This window comes from Eucyclogobius newberryi, unplaced genomic scaffold (genome assembly GCF_026437365.1).
Source record: "Eucyclogobius newberryi isolate DKJ021-1_F unplaced genomic scaffold, fEucNew1.0.hap1 SCAF_2, whole genome shotgun sequence".
In the NCBI taxonomy this organism is placed as follows: domain Eukaryota; kingdom Metazoa; phylum Chordata; class Actinopteri; order Gobiiformes; family Gobiidae; genus Eucyclogobius; species Eucyclogobius newberryi.
The window spans coordinates 23,912,809-23,938,883 of record NW_027315834.1 but is presented as its reverse complement, the minus strand read 5'-3'; the positions used below and the strand labels follow the sequence as shown (position 1 = coordinate 23,938,883).

Genomic DNA, 26,075 nt, shown 5'->3' with positions numbered 1-26,075 from the left:
ATCTTATCTTATTTGAACAACTCTGATGACGGTAACTTATATCCAGTGCAGTGTTTCCCAAACTGTGGTACTCTGTTGTTTAGAGTTTACTTCATTTAGAGAACATTTTATTCACACTTTTGCTCTTCTTTTTAGTAAATTATTGAATTTGTGAAATAATACTGTGAAAACAGATTAAACAATGACAGCCGGACACGCTTCAATTTGCAGATAGACTGCGGAACTGGAACCACTCAGGAGGAGAACCAGTTCTTTGAGGCATATGATGAACCGTTGGGCAGATGAAGAACCGTTGGGCATATGAAGAACCGTTGGGCATATAAAGAACCGTTGGGCATATTATGAAGAACCGTTGGGCATATTATGAAGAACCGTTGGGCAGATGAAGAACCGTTCCTAATAGTCCTAGTAGAGTCCTGTTACAGACCCAATTTAGATCTAGTGGTGGGACTTGTCTTTGGTGTAAAAGTGTTGAGAACCACTGTTCTAGTGTTTGTACAGTGTTAAAAACGAGTTTAATATTTTACACACGTTGTTAAATTAAGTATCTCATCACAGAAAATTCGTCGTATCACATCTTGATGGATTCGTTAACTTGAAAACTTAAAAGAGTAACCATTTTTTGTTTTCCATAAACACATGAAACTTTAATTGGATAAATAGAGTCACAGGGGGAAAAAACCCTTATCCTAAACTTATCCTGGCACTAAATATACCAACAACTAAGCAGAAAAGTTGGAGGCGACATTTCCCAGAGTGTGTGATAAATGAGCCCAGGATCTCACGCAGCTCAGAAGCTGCTTATGTGTGTCATGAATTACTAAGGAGTCATATCAGGGACTATTCGAGCTGAGACTTCATTTCCTCAGACCCGCGTTCAGGGAGAATGAGAGATGGTAAACAGCTTTCACGTGTTACCAAGCACCAAGTACTCATGTGATAACAGTCCTTTTGTGCTAAATTTGTACTAATACATGTTTGTCTTTTACCACTTATAATCATTGAAAGTGATTTGGCTCGGAGATTACTTTTTCAGTAAGAAATACTCACTTTTGTTACTTAAGTAAGAGTACAGATACAGAAGCAAAAAAAAAAGAAACAAAAAAAAACATTACATTTGCACTATAGTTTAACTAAAAAGTAACATGTGGTGATCTGGATAAAGAATTGTCCAGATTTGTTAAATTTCTCAATGTTTCTATTGTTTTTATTTGTATGTTTATGTTTGCTCAAAGCCAAGACATGAACTCTAACCTTTTAGGCGGCACGTCACCATGAATGTGCTCAAAAATAAGCCCTCAAACCAACAGAAAGTAAAGTTAAAACATTTTGAAAAGTAGAAAGGACAGATACCTGCTTTCAGATGTAGTGAAGTGAAATTAAAACATCCACTGTAAAATGCAAAGGAAAGGAAAGTAAACCTAAAACTTTTGTACTTTGTTACTTCCATTTTCCATGTCCATGACAACCAGTGTAAAGAGATAACACAGATATTCACTCTCATTCAGAGCTCAAATTGGTCAAGAATCTTCCCCAAAACCTACCACTGTATGAAGGTTTTGTGGATTTTAGACTTTAAAAAAAAGAGGAAGAAAAATAGAAGAAAAAGTGACACAACAGCAGCTGTGGTAAAATACTTTTATAGAGCATTAATCCATATCTGAAATATAGCATCCAAGCAGCTCTGATCACGCAGAGCTCGTCTTACTCTGTGTCTCTATATATACTTTAAATAATACATCACTGTGAAATTTGTATGTGCGTGTTGACATATAGTTTTTTTCATCAATTACAACATAATAAAAGATTTGAATACATATTATAACTTTATAACGTCTCTTAATATAAAAGCTGGTGTTCTGACCCTCATTAGTCCAATATTGAATTAAATAAACCATCTCTCTCTATATATATCATACTTTTGCCACATAAATATGTTTTTCCGTATATTTCAATATATCTCTTGTATTTTGTGCTGAACCATATGTTTTTTTTTTCATTTAATTTTTTAGCCTCAGCACGTCTTTGCTACAAACTGCCGCATCCATGAGTTTGCCTCTAAATTCCACATTTCTCTTCTTGTCCTTGCCAAAGTTTGTCTTGTTTTTAGTCGAGGGTGTGTGTCGCGCATCCGCTGAGGCTCAAAGGAACCAGAAGCACTTCTTCCGGTTCTTCTTGGCAGAGATAGGTGGTCGCACGGCCTGAGGAGAGTCCTGCTGGAGGGGCGTAGAGGGCGGGGGAGTGGGGGTCTGCGGCCGGTCCTCTGGGGGGTCGCCCACTTTCCATTTGCGAACCACCTGCCCTTCTTGAAGACGGAAATCATGCTCTACACTGTCGAGAGAAGCAACAGAAAGTACAGTTAGATTCATGGACCACTTTTACTATTAGATCAGGATTTTTCAACCGTTTTTTGAGTCACCGCACACTTTTTTGTCTCCGACTGAAATATTACCAAATCAAGTTTTGAACACTTGAAGGCGCTTTAAAATACAGGGACAATGTAAAAAGGCAGTGTAAGGATCCTGGAAATGTCTTTTTAATGTAGCAGAGTTTGCCCAATACTTCTGTGGCTTTAAATGTGGTGATGTTGATTGTTTTGCTTTCTCTTTTGACTCAGATGTTTTCCCAGTTCACTCCGAGATGTATAAAATATCCAATCACATCCATGAATCTGAAATTTTTTCAAGGCGTACCACAAGGCACATAAAATCAGGCCATTACACAACAACTGTTCACCCTTTTTGTCAATTGCAAACAAATAAAGTAGGCACCACATGTTCGTTATAACAGAGATGAAAAGGTTTAGGGACTTTAGAGGTGAAAGGCAGTTTGAGTAATGGATGTAGAATACTTTTGCTTTTCACATGTTGTCGCTCTGTCCCACAGGAGGGTTCTCTAACTCTCACCTGCCGGGATACTTCCTTCACCTTTCTCACGAGATGCCCCAGCAATGACAGGACCTTAGCTTTCCTGAGCTCTATATGTGCAAATGGAGACGCTTGTCAGTCCTGATCACATCCACAGTTGATCTCTCCTTCAGAGTAGTTCTCAAGGGATCTTTTTTTGCAAACTGTTCTTTTTTTTCTTGCTGAGAAGTATTCTTCTCAGTAATCTATTTGCTTGTTTCACTGTCGACTGTTGGACATTTTATCCAATTGTTTGTCCTTTTCCCTGCTTTTGTTGCCAGTTTCATTGGGTACATTTACATAATCAGTAAACATCAGATAAGAATAATTAGATAACCCAATAATCAGATCTGATTTGTGAAACCTGTACACAAAGAGAAATCTGATTATCAAAAACATGTCAGTTAATGAATTGTCCTTCAGTTGTGAACAGGTGTGAACAATCAGAAAGAAATCAGATTACTCACATCAGATGTAACTGTTTGTATGACTTGTCAATAATCTGATCATGCCAGAAATCAGATAATGATCAGATTTTTTGTGCATGTAATCTTGCAAGTCATCTTACAAACCCCAACCCGTGCCTAGTCGGGACCCCCTGACCCCCACTTTCTGCTTTAGAGGAAAGATGGACAGATAAATTGGGTGGGCAACAACGAGCAAATTGTTTGTGACACTTATCAGTCTGGCCCTGGTTGTAAGAACACACGAAGCTCTATCTGTGCCATAGAGTCAGACCTAAAAAACACTGCTCTGGATATTTAACTCCCTAATACACAAGGTATCGCAGTCACTGTACTGACAGCACTGAAAATAAAAAATAAAATGAGCCATATTCAGCCATTTAACAACAAAAAATTGGCCACAAAAGATAAATTATTGTTTTTAAGTAAGGCAAGGTCACTACCAAAGAATTGTATGGACAAGTTTTCCTCAAGTTAACTTTGTTGTGATAAAACAAAGCTTAAACTGATTGCTGACTAAAACAGAAACGTTGCAGCTTTTTGCATTTCTTCCTTTGACACACTGGCCAAAATCTACAGTCAGCACGCCGCATTGTCCATCACATGACAGTTTATAGCTTAGGGCTCTGGCTGTTGAAATAAGACGTGAACTCTGATGCACCTCCACCAGAGAGCAATAGGTAAACTATATTAAATGAAGGCATTAAAGGCATAGGGACAATAATTTTTGTTCGTTGAATTACTTCCGTCAGCAAATGGTAAGATTTCCCTATGAGAACCGATTCTTTTTGCCCCTTTTCTTCCCGACGCTGCTGCTATTCTTGCTTATTATGCAGTGCCCTAGTTAGCTGGTGTTTCTCATCATAGCACAGATGCTAGAAATAAAGAGGACTCCCTAGGTTGAGCATGTAGAAGAGTGGTGCAGAGGAAGCCATGGGAACAATGATGACTCTCAAACCCACCCGCATCTGCACAAAAAAACAACACACACCCACTGGCTCTTCACTGGATGAGCTGTTTTTTATGCACAGCAAAATAAGACATGAAAATACAAAGGACACTGCGACGACCAATGTTGTGTGTGTGCAAAACAGCAGTGCAAAGGGTTTCTTTTCAGCGCACGGATTTCCCTTTGTAGCATCTCAACGCAGGCGGAAATCCAAGTAAACCGAGGCATACGTGAGTGGAGTGACACGCTACTTGTAACTAAAGCAGTTTTTCCTCCTTTGCATAGCCTGCTTATTTACACTCAGCTCCCTGCAGAGTTCCACGGTGACTCCTGCCTCGAGTGTCCAGGGTCTCAGCGCTGCATGATGAAGGCGCACTGGCACTACGGAGATCTGTCCATCCTCAACCTTCATTATCTTCACACTGAGCCCACAAACTGCGGCGCACACCACCACTGCAAGACTGCCCTTCCATAGCCCCTCTTTCCTTTAATAAGGCTCGGCAGATATCATTGTTGTGTTCAGGACTTTATAGATTCCAGAAGATTTGAAGATTTATTTGCACCTCATTAGTCTGGATAAACCTGCAGTTTTTATGTAAAAGTTTCACCAAAACCATATTTTTTCTTATGCATATGCCATTCTGTATCTGTGCTATATATGACCTCATGTTTTTTATGGTGTGACACTCTGTGTCTTTGATCCAAATCCAAGTTAAAGGTGGACTATGTAACTTTTCTTGTGTTGTGTTCTTGTGCTTTGCCTGGAATGTTCCACAGTAAGGCATAATCTGATCTATCGCCATGGACACGCAAGCAGTTGACACCACCAGGCCAAGTTACAGGTCAGATCTGGGGAGAGGCGAACCCTTATCACAGTAACTATGCATGTGTTTCCAGGTACTTTTTCTATGTTTCTATGTAAATACATAAATGTTCACGTCGACGTTCCCGGACAAAGTAATAACATCGGCAAAAGTGACCTTACATTTTAAGTAAAGATAAATAAAAAATGAGAACTGTTTAAAGTTTTACAATTTGTCGCAAATGTATCGATATCGCACTGTTGGCTAACGCAATAATCGTTATAGCAACAGACTAAATATATTGAATACAGTAACACGAAGTTCCTCCCAAAAATATTGTTTTTAAAATGTTGAAAAAGGCTGATTATTCTAAAATCTGCCTTGATTTAGTCTCCGTTTTGTCTCTGTTCAGCTTGTTTGACAGAGTTTGACATTAAGACATGAACATGTATTTTAATACGACTGAACTGATTGTGTCAAAAAGATTTCAAATGTCACGATAACATTGTGATCACCGTAATTAACAGCCATATCACTTGTTGCAATATTTTTCCAATATCAATGTCTTTATCAGCTTCAAGATAAAAGAGAAAGAGAGAGAAACTTTGTCCAAGAGCAATAACCAGCTCTAACGCTAGAATCAACCCCCAGTAACAAGCAGGTTTGCTTTAGACTAAGTTTTATGGGTTTATTTGTAGAGAAAACAACGAATCGGATGCATGCAATAGTTAATGAGAAAATCTGAATAATCTGGTGTGAGTTAGTGGATGGAAGTCGTGGTAAATTTTGAAGAGTGAAAAAGCTATACTCAGAAAACACGTTAGGCAGAACAAGTGACAAAAAGTATATCTTAAAAAGTATATATTTGCATACAAATTGAGCGGGGTTTTAGTCCTTTTTCATTCTGTCGTGCATTAAACATTCATACAGCGTTGGCAGAAGCGAGAGATCATCAGTGCTCCCCAGACTCTTCTGCTTCTGAGTGGCAAGGAGAGACTTTTCATTGGAAATACAGCAGAGAAAAAGCAATCTACTCGACATGTCCGTGCAATTTTCTCAGAGAACATAAGAAAGGGAAATATTCTTAAAATGAGTGTTTCTCTTTTAATGGGAATAGCACACAAACACATGCGCCCGATGTGCCCTGAGCCTTGACACATGCATAATTAATAACTTTGTTTCTTTCAGTGCAGTCAAGTTTACGCGGGCTTTGTATTTATGTGCACTGAGCCAACTATACTAAGACTTCGAGATACATATTTGTCACATGTTCACTTGTGTCGCAGTGTCTCAGCTCAGATTAGGGCTGCAACTAACGGTTATTTTACTCATCGATTAGTCTAGCAATTAAATAATTAGTTGTTTGGATTGCGAATATCAGATTTTTAGTAAATTTGACCGAGATGAAGCTAAAATGATGCTGCTTAAAGACATATTGATGGAGAATATTTACAGAGAGATTTTTTAAATAAAAAAAATACTACATTTACACGTTTCCTGTGTCATTTTCATGTAATTCTTGCTTTGTCTGAATTGTAAAACCTTTTTTCTCAGCCCATGCCTTGTTTTGTAGTCAGTGCAGACTAGTTCATTATTCGATTACTAAATCAGTTGGTAGTAGATTAGTTGATATTAATTGATTCAGTTTTTTCAGCCCTAATTCAGATCACTCAAAATATAATGCATGAAAGCTACCTTATTAAGCAATCATACGGTCAATATTATTAGATATGTGACTTTGAGATTCAACATCAAACCGAATGTGAAAAACAAGAGACCTCCAAATCACGCACTTGAGCCTTTCAGGGACAAGCATATGAACAACAGCTCAAGTCCGTCATTTCCCAAAACAGAAAGCACCATTTTGGGATCAGGGAGACCAAAGAGATACAGAAACGTGCTGGCGACGCTCTTACACCTGCGATACAGTTCTGAAGTCGGACTGCAGGCGGCCCCGCTCGTCTTACTGCTACAAGTAGAAAAAAAGGTCACATCAATGGTCACAGTAGCATCATGTGACACTTGTGACAGCGACTGTAAGAATCTCAGAGTTACTGATGACGTAATGAACCCAATCTGACAACTGTGTGTGAGCTGGGGATGCTTTTGCGGAAAGTGTGAACAACTGCAGCAGATAATGGCTTCTAGTAATTCTACCTTGGTATTATAGAACATTGGCAACGGCGATTGGTGTGCAATTCCACACCAAAGCAACAATTTTCCTTTCTGTTTATTGTAGAAAAAAATACAGATTTAAAAAAAAAGAATAATTCGTTTCATAAAAAAGTTGCAGTAAGACACAAAAGCCAGCAAATTTAATAGATGTTTGGAGTTCAAGGATTTGTCTGAGCATATAAAGCTGAGTGAAAAGAGCAGCGATGGAATCAATAGTGAGATAATTACATAGCGTAAGCCAAATCAGAGATTGAAATAGCTCTTGGGAGAATAACAGGCTTGAATGTGCTGCTGAAGAATGGACTTAAAAAGTGTCAGGTATAAAAACTAACTACGGCAAACATTTCCGTCATGATTGATGTTGCACCGACTGGATATTTGGCTCACGATAAAAAGAGATGTGGTGCAGTGTCAGCACAGTGCGACAAAAAGCGGTTCACAAAAATACACAGAAACACAGATATTGCATATGCAGAGAGAGAACACCAAATAACGCCTCAAGTCGCTTACTTAATTCAGAATCATAACTTCATTTGTGCAAACTTTAGTACAAAGGTTATAAAAAAGGACTTCATTTCTTTCATTATTATTATTTTATGCTTTTGAAGACCACTGTATCACAATGCACATCCTGAGACACTTAATTGGAGATGTCTTTAGCCGATAAAATATGAAACTAGGAATTGCAATCATGAACCCGTTATAAAATGTGCCGCACTTTTATTTACTGTATTTTACTGGAATTTTACAACAGAGAAAAATATGTTTGTAGTTAATAAAACATGCAAACATACATGCTGGCTTTTATTTTACAGTTAAACTCCCATAAATGTACAGTTAATGATGGTATTTCTACAAAACTGTCTTTAAAATGAAAGTAATTGACAATATTTATTTTACAGTTGCAACAGTGCATTTCAGGACGCACTTGAATGGGTTCGGGGTTTAAATCATAAAATCAGATGATTGCTAGAGTTGTCAAGAAGAAGAAAAGGGATTAAAAAAAAAAACTGTGGCTTTAAAAGGGCAAATGATTAGTCTAACTGTATCGAATTTGTACCAACAAACTGCTTTGTCATTCATGGAGAGCAGCTTCTGGAGCTGTTTTACCATCAGAACACTGTCTTGGCACAGATCTCTGCTCTCCACTCACTTATTACGGTAGTTTCTTATTTGTGGGAATTGTGAAACAGAATGTGATCCATACAAACAGACCCGTTGACCAACACTGTAATGTATGCTTCATGAAGACATGAGACTTTATAGTGCTGACAGAATAAGCTTGATTGACAGATAAACATGACTCAGGGAAACATAAGCTCATGATTTATGCTTTTTGTTGTGGGCTTGCAGTATATGCAATAAAATGTATGAGAATAAATGTAACCAGCACACGTCCACCACTCCAGCGGTCACACGAGTAAAATAGATCATGAATATTCATCTTGTCTTCTTTAGTAGGATCGTTTTGTTGCTTCTCCTTTATTAGACAATAGATAAGATAACCTAAGATAAGATAACCTTTGTTTGTCCCTTTATTTGTCCCACAATGGGGAAAAAACACTGTTGCAACACAGAGTAGTTACACAAGTATAGTAATAAAAAACAGATAACTTAAAAAAAAGTGTTTATAAGAGTGTGATAAGATGTAATGATATAAATGTAATGACTTTGACATGTTTCATAGCTTATATACATTATCATGACCAGTTAAACCAAACTGAAAAAAAGAAAAAGACATGTGACCTCAAATGAAACCAGGTGTAGAGGACCATTATAAAACATATAATTGCGGGCGCATTTTTTCAAATGTATTTGTGTTCATGCATCAGAGATTCAATGAGGTGGTTGAATTTGAACTAAAAATGCTAATGTCTACAAACAATTATTAAAATATTTCCCAGAAAGTCACAGATGTCCCCTATTTGTGATGATAAGCAGCACCTCACTTGTGTTTCCACCATGGGGTTAATGTGTAGATCTTCAAAACCACTGCAGATGCGATTATTTATGCGCCATGACACTTTGCAACATCAACAACAGCGCAGCCGTCTCAAAGCATAAATAACCCTCAGATGAGGAGGCAGAAGGTTTAAGATCAGAGAAAAACCCCTGCATCAAAATGCTCCTCAAATGAAAGAGCAAGTGAGGTCAAAAGTGATTATTGAAGTATAAAGGAGTTGTATAAAGGCCAGTGATGAGGAGATACATATATATCTAAGTCTGAAGTATAAAGACTGATCAGAGAAGACTCAAACCGGCGGGAGACACGTTTGTTTTCCTATAAGTCTTCTCATTGTCAAAAAACTCAAGGATCCTCAAACATAATGCAGCCGGACATAACTATTGCACTCTAGATAGAATATGGCAGTAATAGACATTTTTCTATTTTCAATTCAGTTGTCTAACATTCACTAAGACAGTGTTTGAGCCGCTAAAATATATAAATATATTTAAGTACGCTGATGAAAACAAACCAAATCTTAAAAAATAAAGGTAAAAACGTTTTTCTACAAGTGATTTGATTATACACTTTACAATTTTACATTAGGAAGCTGGTTCCAAGACTCCATTAAGAAAAGAAATACAATAGAAATCACAGCGCTATAATAGAAAGATGAATCCCGGGGGCAAATAGTACAAGGGAAAAGTAAAAAGGATGGAAGGAATGCATTGTGCAAAGATTTGGTAAATTATTTGGTGTGAATGAAAAGACAAAACTGGCTGAGTGCAGTCAGCAGCACCTGTTTGTCCTGAACACTGCAGAGATATTGAGTGATAACTTGTGAAGCGGAAGGCTCTGATGGATGGGCAGCTACTGAAGAGAACTGAGACAGAAGTGTGACGCCGAGGTGGCAGCGTGCCATCTTCAAACAACTCACAGTCAAGGCCCATTATTTCTAATGGCTGTCTCATAATAGCACGCAACTGTCACAAGGTAATAATATTTCAGTGGAGGTGCAGTAAATATACTCTAAATACAAATACAAACCTTTGTTGATCAAATCAAGGAATCCCTACTTAATATTTCTCAAGATTAATACCTTTACTTGGAATAGCTGGTTTACCTTTACTCACAACCCTAAAGAGTACAATGTCTGTTAGCTTTTCTTCAGCATTGTTATTAAAATAAATCTTCGCTAACACTTTTCCACTTAAGTTTACTCATAATATCTGTGAAACCTTCATTTTGAACACGGGCCTAAAGTCACTTAGCAAAGTATTGTCTCCAAAAGTCATCTGATTAGTAAATTATATATTTACTCAAATATTTGAATACTTGAATAACTGCTCTAGTTTTTTTAATGTTTGATTGTTTGAGATAGCTGTCTAAAAACTGTTGTACTGTTGCAAATATAAAATTATTTGACTGTGTAATAAAGCTAGGCTTAAATGGTTGATCATCAGTTTATGCTTTTGGAAAATGACAAAATGAGACTTTGACAGTTTGGCAAAATGGCTTTTAACAAAAATAGATTGTGTGTTGTATGACCAGGTAAGAATGATGCTTTTCAAAATTGTAACTTTTGTGTGTTAAATTTGCCACGGTATTGAAGTCAGTACTGAACTCAGACCAACATATAAATGACTAATCTGTGAATTTGCTTTGCTCTAAGCCTAGTCCCTGACGCTAAACATGGTGAGTCATATTTTGGAAGCCTGTGATGCATATTAGCCAATATTAACATGTAATTCATAGTTTTGCAGCAGTATTAAAAGTTTTCCTTATGCCATTAGCAACAGCTGGGTCCTGTTTGTCCGAGTCCGGTCTTAGTCCTGTCCTAGTCCTGTCCTAGTCCTGTCCTAGTCCTGTCATAGTCCTGTCCTAGTTCTGTCCTAGTCCTGTCCTAGTCCTGTCCTGTCCTAGTCCTGTCCTAGTCCGGTCTGAGTCCTGTCCTAGTCCTGTCCTAGTCCTGTCCATATGACGTGTAACCTTTACATGTACAACAACAACAAAAGCACGCTGGTAGAATTTTGTGATCAAGTTATTATTTAGAATTCGGATTTAACTCCATTAAAACAAACCCTGCAAATATAAGAGAATCTTGATAACATTAACAAAAAAGATATATGGACGATTTGAACTAAAATGGTATGAATTATGTAGCATAAGTTCCAAATCAATGTTTACTGACAGTGATAGAATTGAAATGTCTCTCTTTTGTACTCTCATTGTAATCTTTGAATACCTTGATTTCCCTAATGGCTCACCACTGCCTGATTGGATAGATAAATATGTCACTAGAAATATTCCACTAGATTGAGCAAATATTTTGTGCATTTGCAATTCATATGTAATGATTAGCCAAAATGAATGCAGTGTAGGAAGGCGGAAAGTGAGCTGAGCTGCAGGTTTGGTGTGGGTGCTTGTGGAAGGGCTTTTGGGATCTCGTTTAGCTGTGGGTGTGACCAGCCTGATTAGTATTTCTATGACACATCATCCACATTAGGCCCTGCTTTCCTGTGCCACATGCCACTCTTGATCTGCCTCTCTCGTCCTGTTCAAAGACATTGTGCACCAGAGATGAGCACCATCTGGCACTCACTACTGGCACCAGTGTGAAGGCCATGTGATTATTGCCAAATGGACAAGACTCCTCATTCCACGTCCTGTGTGTCTATTCTGTTGTTTTATGACCAGAACTACATCTGAAACTCACAAACACAACCACAACAGGAACTAGAACAGTGTCATGAATTAACTGACAACATAAACTAGAATAACATACATACACTGTACACATATATGCATAATGATTACTAGCATTAACCCTTAACTAAACCCTATGTTAAAGTAGTGTGATGATAGTCGTGTAATGTTCAGGGAAATTTGACAGTAACATTAAAGAAGACATATTTTGTCTTATACAAAGTTAAAATCAATGACACTCACTAATCCTAAATTGCAACATTGATCTAAAACAATTAAACTAAAGAAAGAAGTCTGCTGCTTTCCAGTTGAATACTGTAGTGCTGATTTCCTTCTGTGCCTTTAAAGTGCGTCATCAGAAATGTCATCACAACAAAGCGCCGCACTGCCGGACCCTGCAGTCTAAGGAGAACTACAGTTCATGATCTCAAGCAGCACATTTTATTTTATTCATATCAAAATGGCTGCACAATATTGAAAAATACCATCACAGATTAACGAAATAAAATGGAGCACCAAGTAAGTCAAGACCAGTGGTTGTGTCTAGAATTGGTGAAAACAGGTTATTGGAGCAATGGCATTTTAAATCAATGCTGCTTGTGTGAGAATACATAACGTGAGTATGTTTTTCACAAAGGAAAATCTAGATTTTTTTGTGGGTCAGCACATTGTGACCATATTCTCTACTATCATTGCACATTCCATATATCTGTAATAGCCATATTGTCAGCAATAAAAATATAGTGTTTTTGTGTGTTTATCCTATTTAAAAGGGCCGTGCTGCAGGTTTCCTCTGTGTAGTTCACACATCAATGCGAGCAGTGCCTATGGTGTATTTCCTGCTTGTCCCCTGTGAGCTGCCTATTGCTCCACGGCTCAGCCCTGAAGTGAAGATGGATTACTGCAGAAGAACTGCCTAGCCTGCCCTTTACACATCTCACACACACCTCTTCTCTATTCTCTTCTCTGTCCAACACGAGCACACACACAGAAACACACACAGCTCTGTAAACCTCTGGCTCGGGCTCTTAGCAAAAGGTCAGAGTCAAGAATCTGACAAATCTTCTATAGACAAACTCATACCTCTCATATCTGGTTAAACGTTTTCTACAACAATGTCTATTTTCATTCTCATTGACTCTTAAAGATCCAGTTGTAGTGGGGTTGAACAAATAATAAAGGGTTCTGCAGGTTGGGATCAGTATTATCAGTATTTCTTGTCTAATTCAGACAATGTGGCCATTGGAGAGATCACGGAAAAGCAGATTGGGGCTGAACAGTTGACAGATTATGTGCTAATGTTGTCTGCAGGAAATCAACCCCTAGAATCAATACATGCATCTTTGAATATTTAGAGGGGAAATCTGCATTTAACAATGCTTGTGTTGCATTTAATTTCACTGAATGTTAAATGCTTGTCATTCTAGACTAATAAATACTGTGATTGGGTTAAACATTATAACCCACTGTTTTCCCATAAATTTTACTCCATTAAGTACTAATCAAAGTATCCACTTATGACCAAGGTGCTAGTCAGGACCAAAGCTTTATGCAAACATCCATCCATCCATTTTCTTCCGCTTATCCAGGGCCGGGTCGCGGGGGCAGCAGTCTAAGCGGGGACTCCCAGACGTCCTCCTCCCCAGACACTTCCTCCAACTCCTCCGGGGGGACCCTGAGGCGTTCCCAGGCCAGCCGAGAGACAGTCCCTCCAGCCTGTCCTGGGTCTTCCCCGGGGCCTCTTCCCGGTGGGACATGCCCGGAACACCTCCCCAGGGAGGTGCCCATGAGGCATCCGGAACAGATGCCCGAGCCATCTCAGTGACTCCTCTCGACGTGGAGGAGCAACGGCGCTACTTCGAGCTCTTCCCGTGTGACTGAGCTCCTCACCTTATCTCTAAGGGAGCGCCCAGCCACACGGTGGAGGAAACTCATTTCGACCGCTCATTTTGTCCTTTCTGTCATGACCATAGGTGAGGGTAGGAACATAGACCGACCGGTAAATCAAGAGATTTGTCTTTCGACTTTCGGCATGATATCCTGATTTTGGTAGAAGCGCTGTTTGATGAAGATAACAGTTGTTTGTGTTATTGTTGTAGCTGTGCAGTTGACTGTGTATTAAGGCTTTGAGCTTGGTTTTGAGCTAGTCCTGGAAAGCAAAATAAGACTAAAAATAAGCTGTGGGTGTAGTTTTTGAGATTTTTTAATTTCTATTTAGTAGTTACTTGGTAATTAATAACTTTCATCACTCAGAAACGCAGTTACTAACACAGATTATTTAGGGAAAAGTAACAGGTAACAAACTCCTTTTTTGAAGGCTCTTGCCCAACCTTGGTGGGGATCTTTTTAACACTATCATAACCAACTCCAAATCAATTACTATCCTGTCAGAAGTGTCGTAAGATATTTCATTAGCAACATCACAAGAGGCACTAAAGGTGTCGCTCTCAAAATGAAATGCATATTTCTGCTTGAGTTCTGTCTTGCAAGTTCTTTTTGTGCAGCCTTTTCAGCTGCTGTGTCATTTACTTTAAAGCTTTTCTTCTGGATGCAATCCCTGACGACACAGAAAGCATCCATTTAGTTCCTCTGAGGCATCTTCTGACCAAATATTGTCTTCTTTACTGGTTTGTTAGATTTGAACACTGACCTCTACGTGGGTATGAGGTGGATGCTCAGATCAAGATGAAGTGGATGCCTTGTTCTGGCAGTGTAGGCCTCCTTGATGCAACACTTTTCCAAGCACAAAAGAACAATTTTACTGTTTTCTAACACAATTCTTTTGAAAATTTAAAAAGCAGTGTAGCATTTCTGAGAACAAAGTGATCATTTTAAATAATGAGATCAATCATATATATATATATATATATATATATATATAATATTTGAATGACAACAAAACAATAATAATATATAGTGTAATTTCTGAATTAGCACTCATTATAGTTCCATCATTCAGTATGGTGTCCAACGGAAACTACTGATTCATTGGGGGGCGCGTGTGAAAATACAGAGTGAGGATTTGTTACTGTAGACTGCAGTCAGAAGAGCTGTGCGAGATAGTAAGAAATAGCATCTTGTTGCCTCTCCCTTCTGCCAGAATCACAAAAAATCCATCTGTAATGAGAGGAGGAATTTATTGACCTATGCTTAAACAGCCTTGGCAGCCAGTGAATAAGTTTGGAAAAACAAGCCTTTCTAGAGGAACACCAAGCAAAGAAAAGACACAGTGAACACAAGACTGCTTCCTCAGCAACACTCTTCTCAATGATCTGGTCTTCAGTGAAGAGCATGGAGGGCTTGTCTTAAAAGAAACTGTAGTGGACTTAAAGGTGCCATAACATGCTTTTTTTCACGTTTCGTAGTCTATCCTAAGTGTATAATTGATAATAATGAGTGTTGTGCAACACCCTTAACATAATAGTTAAGAAATATCACCCAGACCTTGGACCCCCTCACCAACCCGGAAATGCAAACGGCTCAGTTTGACATTCGCCCCCACCCTTGCGAAGAGCTATCTCGCTCCCCCGCCCAACCCGTGACGTAGTCTCAGAGAGCGTGTGTGCCCCGCCCACCCGTGACGTAGTCTCAGAGAGCGTGTGTGCCCCGCCCACCCGTGACGTAGTCTCAGAGAGCGTGTGTGCCCCGCCCACCCGTGACGTAGGCCCCACAGCTGTGTGCTGTTAGCTCCGCGGTGCGCCGCTCCACGCGAGTGAGTGAGAAAGAGTCTACTTTGAGACTAAATAAAACTGGTGTTTATTCTACAGCGTGCGCAGAACAGATAACAGACTTTTATATATATATATATAGAGAGAGAGAGAGAGAGAGAGAGAGAGAGAGAGAGGAAAGTCTTATGTCCATCGCGCTATTATTTCCTGGTTTTTCGGTATCGGATAGAACTTCTCTCCGTTTATTTTCCCGGTTGCTGCATCAACTGCCACATAAACCGTCACCATTGTGATAATAGTAAAGAGTGCGATATCATTAATGAAGTTTTGGGCCTCTTTGAACCGTGTTTCATCGTAAATCGAAGCAGAAAAACTCCCGGGCTTGTATGGGGAGACACGGGTTAGCCTGGAGCAGCGCGGAGCCGGGGGGAAGGGGGCGGGAGGCGGCAGACGGGAGGGTGAGGGGGGGGGGGGGGGGGGGGTGGAGAGGGGGGGGGGGGGGGTGAGGAGGGATGATGCCTGTGATTATGACGCGGTCTTGCTCCCACCGCCCGTCAGTTTGGAGATTCGCGGGAAGGAGATAGTCTGTAATATAGCTAAAAACTGCGGGAATCAATCAAAAAAAACACTCTGGGTACATATATGAAGCACAAATAGCAATGTAAGAAGGTTAAAAGCTCTGAAAAGTCGATTTTGCATGTTATGGGACCTTTAAGGCCCGTCCACACCGCCGCGGCCAAAGCGTCCAGTTTACTTTCAAAGTCTATGGTAAACGCGCGTCGAGCACGTAGTGCGTTATCCGCGGCACGATTTCTTCGTTTTTGCGGCGCGATTGGTGCGTTTTTTTACGCTCTCGACGCTTTGAGCGCACGTATGAGCCGGCCAAGGCGACGAAAGCGGCTACACGACGCGTTCAAATATGTTGAGGTCTATGGCAGCTGAAGCGTAGCAGCAGCCACAGCAGCCAATCAGAGCTGAAGCTCCAGTGACGTACGTACGTACGTATTGCCCCTCGGTATTCCCCGTGGAATTCCCCAAGCAGACGAAAGACCGATTGTGGCTGTTTGTGGGAGAAAGGAGCTCTACGATGTATTCACGGTGGAATACAGAAACAGAAACAAGTCCGGCGCCTCCGTGTGAGAGTTTTGAAAACCAAAAACGCTCTCGATATCCGTCATTTTACACAATGAACAAACAACTCCACTGCTCATGCGACAACACCTCTACTGCGCATGTGCGCAGACAGCTCAAGCGCGCCATACGCGTGTCTGTGTACAGTGGTCGGGGCGTCGATAGCGCGCGTCTGGTGCGTAAACCTTTCAAATGTACACGCGCTCAAATTCTGCGTGGGGCGCGATTAGGCCGCGGCGGTCTGTACGTAGCTTTATGGTTCAGCTACAAGCCTTCGGTCAAAAGTCATTAATCCCTATCAGAGCCCTCCCCCTTCCTTCATGGAGACAGCATACAGATCTGATTAGGCCTGTGTGAACCCCACAGGGATTCAGTTCCTTTTTAGAACTCCTGTTTTCATGTAGCTCATATAACACTAGAAAATTTGCAATGGCTGAAGCCATTGCTAGAGTGTCTGCGTCTCTCCCTCTCTCTCCCCCTCCCTCTCCGCCACCTCCCCCTCCCGTGTGTGTAGGTGTCCCCCTCCCTCTCTCTCGCTCCCCCTCTCTCCCTCCCTCCCTCTCTCGCTCCCTCTCCCTCCCTATCACTCCCTCCCTCTCCCTCTCTCTCTCTCCCTCTCCCCTCTCTCTCTCTCTCTCTCTCTCTCTCCCTCTCCCCCTCTCTCCCTCTCCCCTCTCTCTCTCTCTCCCCCTCTCTCCCTCCCTCCCTCTCTCGCTCCCTCTCCCTCCCTATCACTCCCTCCCTCTCCCTCTCTCTCTCTCCCTCTCCCCTCTCTCTCTCTCTCTCTCTCTCTCTCCATCTCCCCCTCTCTCCCTCTCCCCCCCTCTCTCTCTCTCTCGCTCGCTCAACTGGCTCCGTCAAAAAAGCCTAAAGAATAAAGTCTAAAGAATCAAAGAATTCCGCAGACACTCAAAGTACTAATACTAAATATAATAATAATAAAGTCTGGCGGTAATGCAACAATTGGATGCCAACCGCCATAAAACAACAACAACAACAACAACAATAATAAAAAATGTGTGACATCACTCAAAATACAAGAACATATAGTGCCTGCGTGACATCACGCAGACGCTCAATTAGCAAAAAGAATAACAAGGGAAATCACAACCTCAATGACTAATTATAACTTTCAGACATATTAACACGCATGTAATGACTTTTACCACCAGAAATATCAACCTTTTTTGAATTTGTAATATTCAAGGGCACAAACACTTATTATGCATCACACAACATGTGTTATATTCTGCCTCATGCAGCCAAACAAGGCAGATTTCACATGGATGGACATTAAAGTAAAGGGAAAACGTGTAACAGTTACAGCATGCAAAACATTGTTTGCTGTTTTAGCTAATAACGCTTTCATGTTCTCCTGTAACTACAGAAAAATACATCAGACGAAGATTCTTTATGAGCTTGAAAAGTACACATTGTGCAGAAACATCAAACCATTCTGAAGACCTATTTACCTTGCTCGCATTTTAACACACATTTTATCTTAATGAAGTAAAGAACAAGGATTTATTGTCAAAACAAAACAATTTAGAATACAATCTATGATACTAGGTAGGGTTAGTATTCACACAAAAGTATTTATCCAAATTTTTATGAAATTTCCCCATGTGTGGACAATAAAGGATTATCTTATCTTATCTTAAATACGGCAGTACAGTCTTATATGCACAGTATAGTTTATTTCATCTCATAGTGAGTGCAATTCACAAGTCATGGGTGAATTGCCATTGACGATTGAGAACTTTTTGCCCATTCAAAATGTATGATATTTTGTTTTATTTAGTTTTATTTAGCAACTGTTAATTGCATGGCAGTTTTGGTAATTTATCATCTGAACCCTAAGGATATAATTAAAATATCCCATAATAGTTTCTGTCAATGTTTCTTTTCTTTTTGTCCACCATTCCCATCTCTGCTGATGTCGTTTAAGTATTAAAAAGATATGATATGTAGACATGAATCATCCTCATCTGTCCGTGAGGCAGCAGCAGCCGCAGCAGTAAAGGATGTCAAGTCAGCAGTGAATAGTGAGAAAGACCTGTTCCGTTCAGGGAGATATTGATGAGCAGATAAAACAGGTTTCTGTCATGTTTCTATAGCTGCACAAAAGTGTAACACTTAAAAGAAGGTGACACTTTCTGACACTTTCAAACAATATCACCCACATGGTCACATTAATCGTGATTTAAATAATAAATGTAAATAATTATTTTCTTAATAAACCTTTTTTTTAAATACATTTGATCTTTTCTGTATAGTTTTATAAATGTTTGTGTTTTTTATTGATAATGCTTTTCAAACACATACAAAGATTGAATTACCTGTAGATGATGCAGGCACAGTCCCTGCAGGTGCCACAGTTCTCAATGTCCTGTCCTGTTCTGTACAAATGTCTTCTGTGGACAAGCATGGAGATGACATATCAGGGGTAAAATAAACACTTTCATAAATGCATCTGTCTGTGTGTTCACATGCTCTCACATGTGTGTGGACAAACATTTCTCTTCCAGTATAAATTAGTGTATAGCTGCACATCTGCAATGTCCTCTGCAAAATCAACCCTTGAATCATTTTCAATGAATGATACCTCATCCAACCAGCTCAGGCGGTTATATAAACTGTGACTCACTATCTCTCTCCAGGCATAAAATAATGCTTATGAGGTAAAGTCAAGTGTGCATGCATCAGACTTAGCCTCAATACTAAGAACAAAATGCTCTATCTGTGTCACATTTCTTAGCCAAGTATTTAGTCATTAAATGAACTGGGGATTTTGATTAGATTCAGTCACTGATTCAAACTATACTATACTATGTATACTAGCAGCAACATAAACTGTAAAAGAAGCAAATATCAGGCTCAAGGGCTATGATATGAGCTGATATTTCAAAAACCTAGTCTCAGATACCAAACAGTTGTGACTGTGTTCTTTCTGCTGTGTAAAGCCAATATCAAGGCATGTCATAGATTACTCGATGGCTATTTCTAGTCACAATTGGCCCTTGGCCCCTGAGTGTCTCTTGTTAGCCTCAGGCTTACAGTTCCAATTACCTAAGGAACTCACTAATTTCACATTCAAAACTTTAATGTAAAAAGGCTCAACTTTGACCCAAAAATCGTGTGAAACATAAAATCTGTAAATGGGAAAAAAGAGGGTAATTTTGTAAGAATACTGTTGGAAGAATGTTGCCCGTTTTTTTTTTTTTTTTATAGCACCAAGTCAAAGTGCTCATTATTCACAGGGAGGGGCTGAATGTCAGAGAAATGGTGGTTGCTAGGAGGCACATCATTATCATGTTTTCTGGGAGTGTCCTATTGCACAAAAATATTGGAAAGAAATTACTAGGGCATTGCAGACCACACCACCATCCCACTCAATTTCAGAACTATGTATTTGGGCCTCAAAACCCCTACAAGATAAATGGAACATGCTTCTGGTGGCAGGGAAAAGGCCATCACAGAAACAATTAAGGACACATTAACTTACAATTTCTCTGACCGTGTGTGTGTGTGTGTGTGTGTGTGAGTGTGTGTGTATGCGCGTGCTGATTTTTGCCAAGTTTGCCACGGTAACATGCTTGCAGATAGTGGTTTTTGTTCAGAATGGTAAGAAGGATGTTTATGCCAGATTTTCTTTGTCTACTTAACTAAAATATTCAAGGGGGCGCTGTAAGGCAACCATAAAATATAGCTCTATATTGTGTACATCATTGCTCTCGGCCAATCATTTTGCACAAAACGTATATATGTGCCGGAAAATAGAACATTGCATGCCAGATACACAAGTTTTAACACTTAAAAAATTGCAAATGGCTTGTCATTCCCACATTTGAAATTGCTAGCAAGACATTTGGCGACATTAACTTTTTTGGACACCAAAAAAACAAATTTTTCACCGTCCTTGAATATTGGGTAGAAAAATAAATATCACGTTTTCGTTGATGTTCAGGGGATAAAAAATGGGGAGGTTTGTAGGAGAAGAAAAACAAAAATTATTATAATAATTAGGCTACCCCAAATAAATTGTCTGTTTGCTGTAACCCGAGTCAACATTTTTCATCTGGCTCGGTCGGTAGGCAAATTCTTATTTTTTTCACTTTGAAGGCAAAAAAAAAGATCAAAATTTTGTCATTTTTTGAGTCGGAGTGATCACCAGGGGTCAGACTTCAACAGTCAATGACGGAAAACGTCTCTATCAACCCGATCGGGAGACTAAATCTCACGATTTTAAGATATTTCAATCAGCCTTTTGTATGCCGCTATCCTTTATTTTGGTAGCTAAGGCGAGCGGGGGCAACATGTGGGGGACACGGGCGCCGCCATGTTTGTTGTGATGACGCTACTGGGCGTGTTTCAATCCCAGAATGCATTTGCGTAAGTCAAATTTCACACTCTGATAGAGCCTGTCATTACTCTGGACATTTCAGTGGCGCCGACAAGGGTAAACCATCTTGTTAAAGGCAATATGACGGCTTTATCGCGTGCCCTGTTTTGTTACTGATGCATGTGGAGGACTGAAAATGATCACGCGCATGTGTTACGCGGTGCGTTATCAGTCCTTTGAGGAGATGAAAGTAAAGTTAACAAGCGTGATAAAATATTTGACATGGTGGATCAGGACAGACCGGTCGGTGAGTCGGAGAAATAATTGAAAAATAAAAGATTTTGATGTTTTTTCAGCAATATGCTGATATTTATTTTTCAGTCGGCTAGTTTCATAGCGGGTCGGTCGGGTTACGGCAAACAGACATATTATTTTGCTCAGCCTTAGGGAAACTTTTTTTTCGACCTACACTTTTCTCTTATAAGGACTCGAGCTAAAGTCACGTGACTGTCACATTGTGCCCTGTTACAAATGAAACCCAAGTAATTTCTTGCAGTTGTCTACACTAAACTATTTTTTTAAATTAAATTTGAAGAGGGTGCAAGAGAGTCTTTTATTACAAAGCAACTTAATTTGCATATTGTTGCGTTCAACTTTAAAATGTTCCAAACGCTCTATTAAAATTTTTCAATCATTTTTCTTGAAGAAACACTGATATTTTTTGTAATTTTCTAAAAATTGTGATATTGTTTTTGGCCCCATGTTAATCGATTTTTATGGTGGCGCTACTGAGTTGTCTTGACTCAAAATTAGAGCTCACTGAGCTCTAATTTTCGAGGCCACTTACGTGTATTTGTCAATGTTTACTACTTTAAATTTGAAGTCTCTCGCCGGGCTTGGTCCTAATAAACATAAAATCCAACCAACCCATTTCCAAAAACAGTACCCTATAAAGCTACACAACAGAAATTAACCAGGGCGTTCTGTATCACAATAGAGGTACAATCCTGAATTAAAATAAAAATCAAGTGAAATATTGTCTCACCCATCACGAACAGCTTCTTTCTTTTCAAGGTCTTGTATGACATCCAGCAGAATCTTAATGGTATTCTGGCTCGTCTCCAGGACTCCCTCTAAGCTCTGAAGCTGGGTTTGCAGGCTACGAATGTCGCGCAGTGGTCCATTGGGACTCAGCAACTTTTCAGTCACTATAGACGGGTCCAATTTGCACTTGGCTCCAGACATCAACCCCCCCAAAATCTCTTGGACCTGTCTTAGTGTGTCAGCTTGAGCAGGAGTCAATGGTCCGGCTGTTGGACGTTCTGCAGGAACAGAGCACCTCCTCACCCTAGAGCAGCCCTGCTGACTTTGAGGAAGAGGAAATTGACATGGGGTATTGGGCCTAGGTCTAGCGCCTGAGCAGAGCATTTTATGTAGAACTCCTAGTTGAGCATGGGCTGAACTGAGACAGCTGGACTTAAAACACGCCTTAGCAGGGGAGCCCCTTCCCTTCATGAGAGCAACTGGTGGAGTTTGGGCCCTGTGTTTCAGAGTGCTGGCTCTTCCACTCATCTTGGGTGATTCCTTGCATTTAGCATCCTCTTGAATGTCTTTACTTCCATCTTTGTCTTTCTCAGTGGTCTTGTCGGTCCTGAGCACAGAGATTTGAGTTGCAGGCTGATTTGTGTTTTTACGTGGAGTGTAAGGAGGCGGAGGAGGTGGTGGAGGCGGAAGCCGTAAGCCCCTCTTTACCTGAGTCTGAAAGGGGGGAGTGTAAGGTGGTGCGGCGCGAAATGTGGAAGAGTATAAGGGAGCAGTTTTAGTTGGTGTTACACACTGCTGCATAATTGGAAGATTGGATGTGTACGTTTTCACTAGTATAGGCTGAGATGTGCAAGATTTGAGTTTTGGAACAGGGGAAGAGAAGGGGGTTATTTTGGCGCTAACAGTATTTTGCAAAACCTGACAAGGTATGTTACAATGTGATACGGTTTGGACAAGAGTGGCATAAGCTGGGGGCAGAATGTGTGACTGAAGACCTGTCGGACCAACTGGATGTGTAGTAGTGTAATAGGATATTGATGTGCAAGATATGGCAGTTTGGGTTACAAATGTACAAGGAGCTACATTTGTAGGTGATGTTGCATTTGGCAGTAGAGACATTACATTTACAGGGGTAGGGACATGCCTTGTTGTATCAGTTACATTTGGGGGCACAATAAGAGAGCTTCTTGGAACAGAACTTGGAGTAGAACATGTTAATGGTATGGGTGAATCAGTGTTTGAAATAGTAGGAGGACAATCTTGGATCACTGATAATGATGTACTACAAGAGAAAACAGGCAAAATTACTGCAGGGTGAGACACGACTGAACAATCTGGAATTAGATGTGGTGTAAAAACGGGAGTTGAAAGAGAAATAGCAGGCGCTACAGACTGCGATGTTACAATAGGGGCAAAATCGTGTGGTGTAACAACAGGGGCTACAGAGTATGGTGTATCCATAGCAGCTAGAGAGTTTGCTGTCACAACTGGGGCAACAGACTGTGGTGTAACAACAGGGGCTATAGAGTTTGGTGTTACAACATGGGTTACAGAGTTTGGTGTTACAGCAGGGGCTACAGAGTTTGGTGTTACAACATGGGTTACAGAAAGTGGTGTAACAACAGGGGCTATAGAGTTTGGTGTTACAACATGGATTACAGAGTTTGGTGTTACAGCAGGGGCTACAGAGTTTGGTGTTACAACATGAGTTACAGAGTGTGGTGTAAAAACAGGGGCTACAGAGTTGGGTGTTACAACATGGGTTACAGAGTGTGGTGTAACAACAGGGGCTACAGAGTTTGGTGTTACAGCAGGGGTTACAGAAAGTGGTGTAACAACAGGTGCTAAAGAGTATGGTGCAACAACAGTGGCAACAGTGTGTTGTGTTGCATCAGGGTCTACAGAGTGGGGTGTTGCAAGAGGGCCATCATCATTGGTTCCAGACCATTGTGAATTAGCAGGCGTTACAGAGTGTGTTGTAACAACAGGGGAAACAGAATATGTTGTAACATCAATGATCACAGATTGTGGTGTAACAACGGGAGTTACAGAGTGTGCTGTAGCAACAGTTGCTACAGTAGAGTAGGGACTAGACAGTAGTTTTGTTGAATTGGAGCATGTAGGTTTTTCTACTGAGAAAGAAGCCTTATTGGCACTATTGTGATCAATATGAGTTTGTAAACATGGTGGTAATTGAGTAAAATTGTAAGGCACGGTTTGATTTGGAAGAGATTCTCGATCCTTCACAAGGGAAGAATCGAGGCTCTCAGACCTAATTTGCATTGTGTCCACCGATGTTGGCAATTCTTGGGAAGCACATGGGCTCTGTGACTGTGGCTGGGTAGTGCAAGGTTCTATTGAAGACGCATGGGGAGTGTGACAGGAAGATGACCTTTTTTGTGTTTGGATGCCATCAGGAGGTAGGGTCTGGTGATTTACTGGGGAGGACTGAGTGTGGCCTTCAGTTTGACTTTGGGTGGTGAAGTACTTTGATGTGTCTGGACATGAAGATGGAATCTCAGTTAGAATTTGAGTCTTACACAGCTTTGTATTTGAGCGAGGTGGAGACAGACTATGGCTCTCAGTCTGTGTAGGGGTAGTGCAGTAATGCACTTCCTTTCCAGGGTCACTGGTAGTCCGACTAAAACGCTTTCTTCTTCTGACTAATGAAGGGGTGCTACTACCCTGGCGTTTGGGACCGACTTGGGATGAAACAGAGGAACAGTGACGTGGCTCAATATTACTGACTGAAGGAGGGCCGCTGTGTCTTGGATTCTTTACAACAGTAACAGCTGATTTCATTTCCGTCCTAGATTTTGATCTCCGTTCTATAGTAGTTCGTTCTGAACATCCAGATGCGCCATTAAGATCCTTGGGCCTATGAGCAGATATGTGATTGTGGAAAAAGTTTTCATCCTGGGAGTCATGTTCATCATCACCATCAATGCCTACTGAGTCTCCCAGGCTGTGGCTACGTGTGTGGGTGGAGAGGGGCTTTTTTAGACATGGGGAAGTCTGAATTGCTGTGCTGGTGCTGGGCTTCCGTATCATTGGCAAGGTTAATGAATTGGCCTGAGGTGGAGTCCAACATCTGCGTGTTGGACCTGGTGTTAATGGGTGAGGTGGAGCTCTAGCTAAGAAAGCAGCCACTACTTCTATGGTACTTGCCATGTCCCCACGCACAGCGCCGACCACAGAGGTTTGGCCAGGTAGACTACTAATGTGTGGTTCATCTGCCCATGGCAGAGGAGTCCTGCTTCCATGTTTACGTATAGGATGTGGACTTGAACGATCGGTAGAAGTTCTTTGATTGATATTGTTTTCACCCGTTCCACTGTTTCCACTGCTGCTACTACCATCTTCCAAATCTTTAAAGCGAACTTGGTGAGTACGGTTACGTCTCTTCTTAAGACGACTTTCAATATCAGGGGAGTCTCGATTAAGCAGTACAGAGCGCACAGTCATAGTCCCAGGCAGCTTGTCTGCCAAGGTGCTCTTACTATTAGTTTGGCCAGTGAGCAAGTGGCTCGGCTCTTTGCTCACCATTTCTCTTATTTCTCTTGGTCACCCAACATTCACAAAGTGACAATTAAGTGCAGGCAGAGCCTATTTGAGTATCCATCACAAACTAGAGACTTATCTTTTTGTGGCACTCATGAGTAACCTGTTCTATTGCAGGAAAATAGATGTATCATACTCTATTGGATATTGTGCCATATAGGATTTGACAAAAACTTAAAAAAAAATACTTTGCAAAATGGATTAAGTCCAATTTGTAATGAGAAAACGTGCCAAAAAAAGAAAAAAATAGTCTTATCCCTCTCAAAAAAAATATAATAATAATAATAAAAAAATAATCCCCAAATCAACTCTTTATGTCTTGAGAGTTGTCAATGACGTTGTGTGACGTTGTTCTTTATTTTCCATCCTTTCTTCCAGTGT

The 26,075-nt window shown here is 40.4% G+C and overlaps 1 protein-coding gene across 2 annotated transcripts; it reads right to left on the bottom strand.

Annotated features, from left to right (window-relative positions):
* Window positions 1–1,624: 1,624 nt before the first annotated feature.
* LOC140367892 (uncharacterized) lies at window positions 1,625–25,867 on the bottom strand. 2 transcript variants are annotated; one of them, XM_072454660.1, is made up of 3 exons: window positions 22,135–25,867; window positions 19,087–19,158; window positions 1,625–2,331 (listed from the first exon to the last, which is right to left on the bottom strand). In XM_072454660.1, exons 1-3 carry the CDS (start codon window positions 25,677–25,679, stop codon window positions 2,142–2,144), a joined length of 3,807 nt encoding a protein of 1,268 aa, XP_072310761.1. In that variant the 5' UTR covers window positions 25,680–25,867; the 3' UTR covers window positions 1,625–2,141. The 2 variants fall into 2 exon arrangements, with proteins under 2 accessions (XP_072310761.1, XP_072310760.1); XM_072454659.1 differs by having other exon boundaries at window positions 19,087–19,161; window positions 22,135–25,866.
* Window positions 25,868–26,075: the final 208 nt, after the last annotated feature.

Bases quoted from the DNA above. Each gene is read 5' to 3' on its own strand.
- LOC140367892 (XM_072454659.1), bottom strand. From the start codon at position 25,679: ATGGTGAGCAAAGAGCCGAGCCACTTGCTCACTGGCCAAACTAATAGT. The intron at 19,162-22,134 runs GTGAGACAATAT...GCTTGTCCACAG, and splicing joins AAAGAAGCTGTTCGTGATGG to AAGACATTTGTACAGAACAG. The intron at 2,332-19,086 runs GTAATTCAATCT...TTCTCTCGACAG, and splicing joins TGTGCCTGCATCATCTACAG to TGTAGAGCATGATTTCCGTC.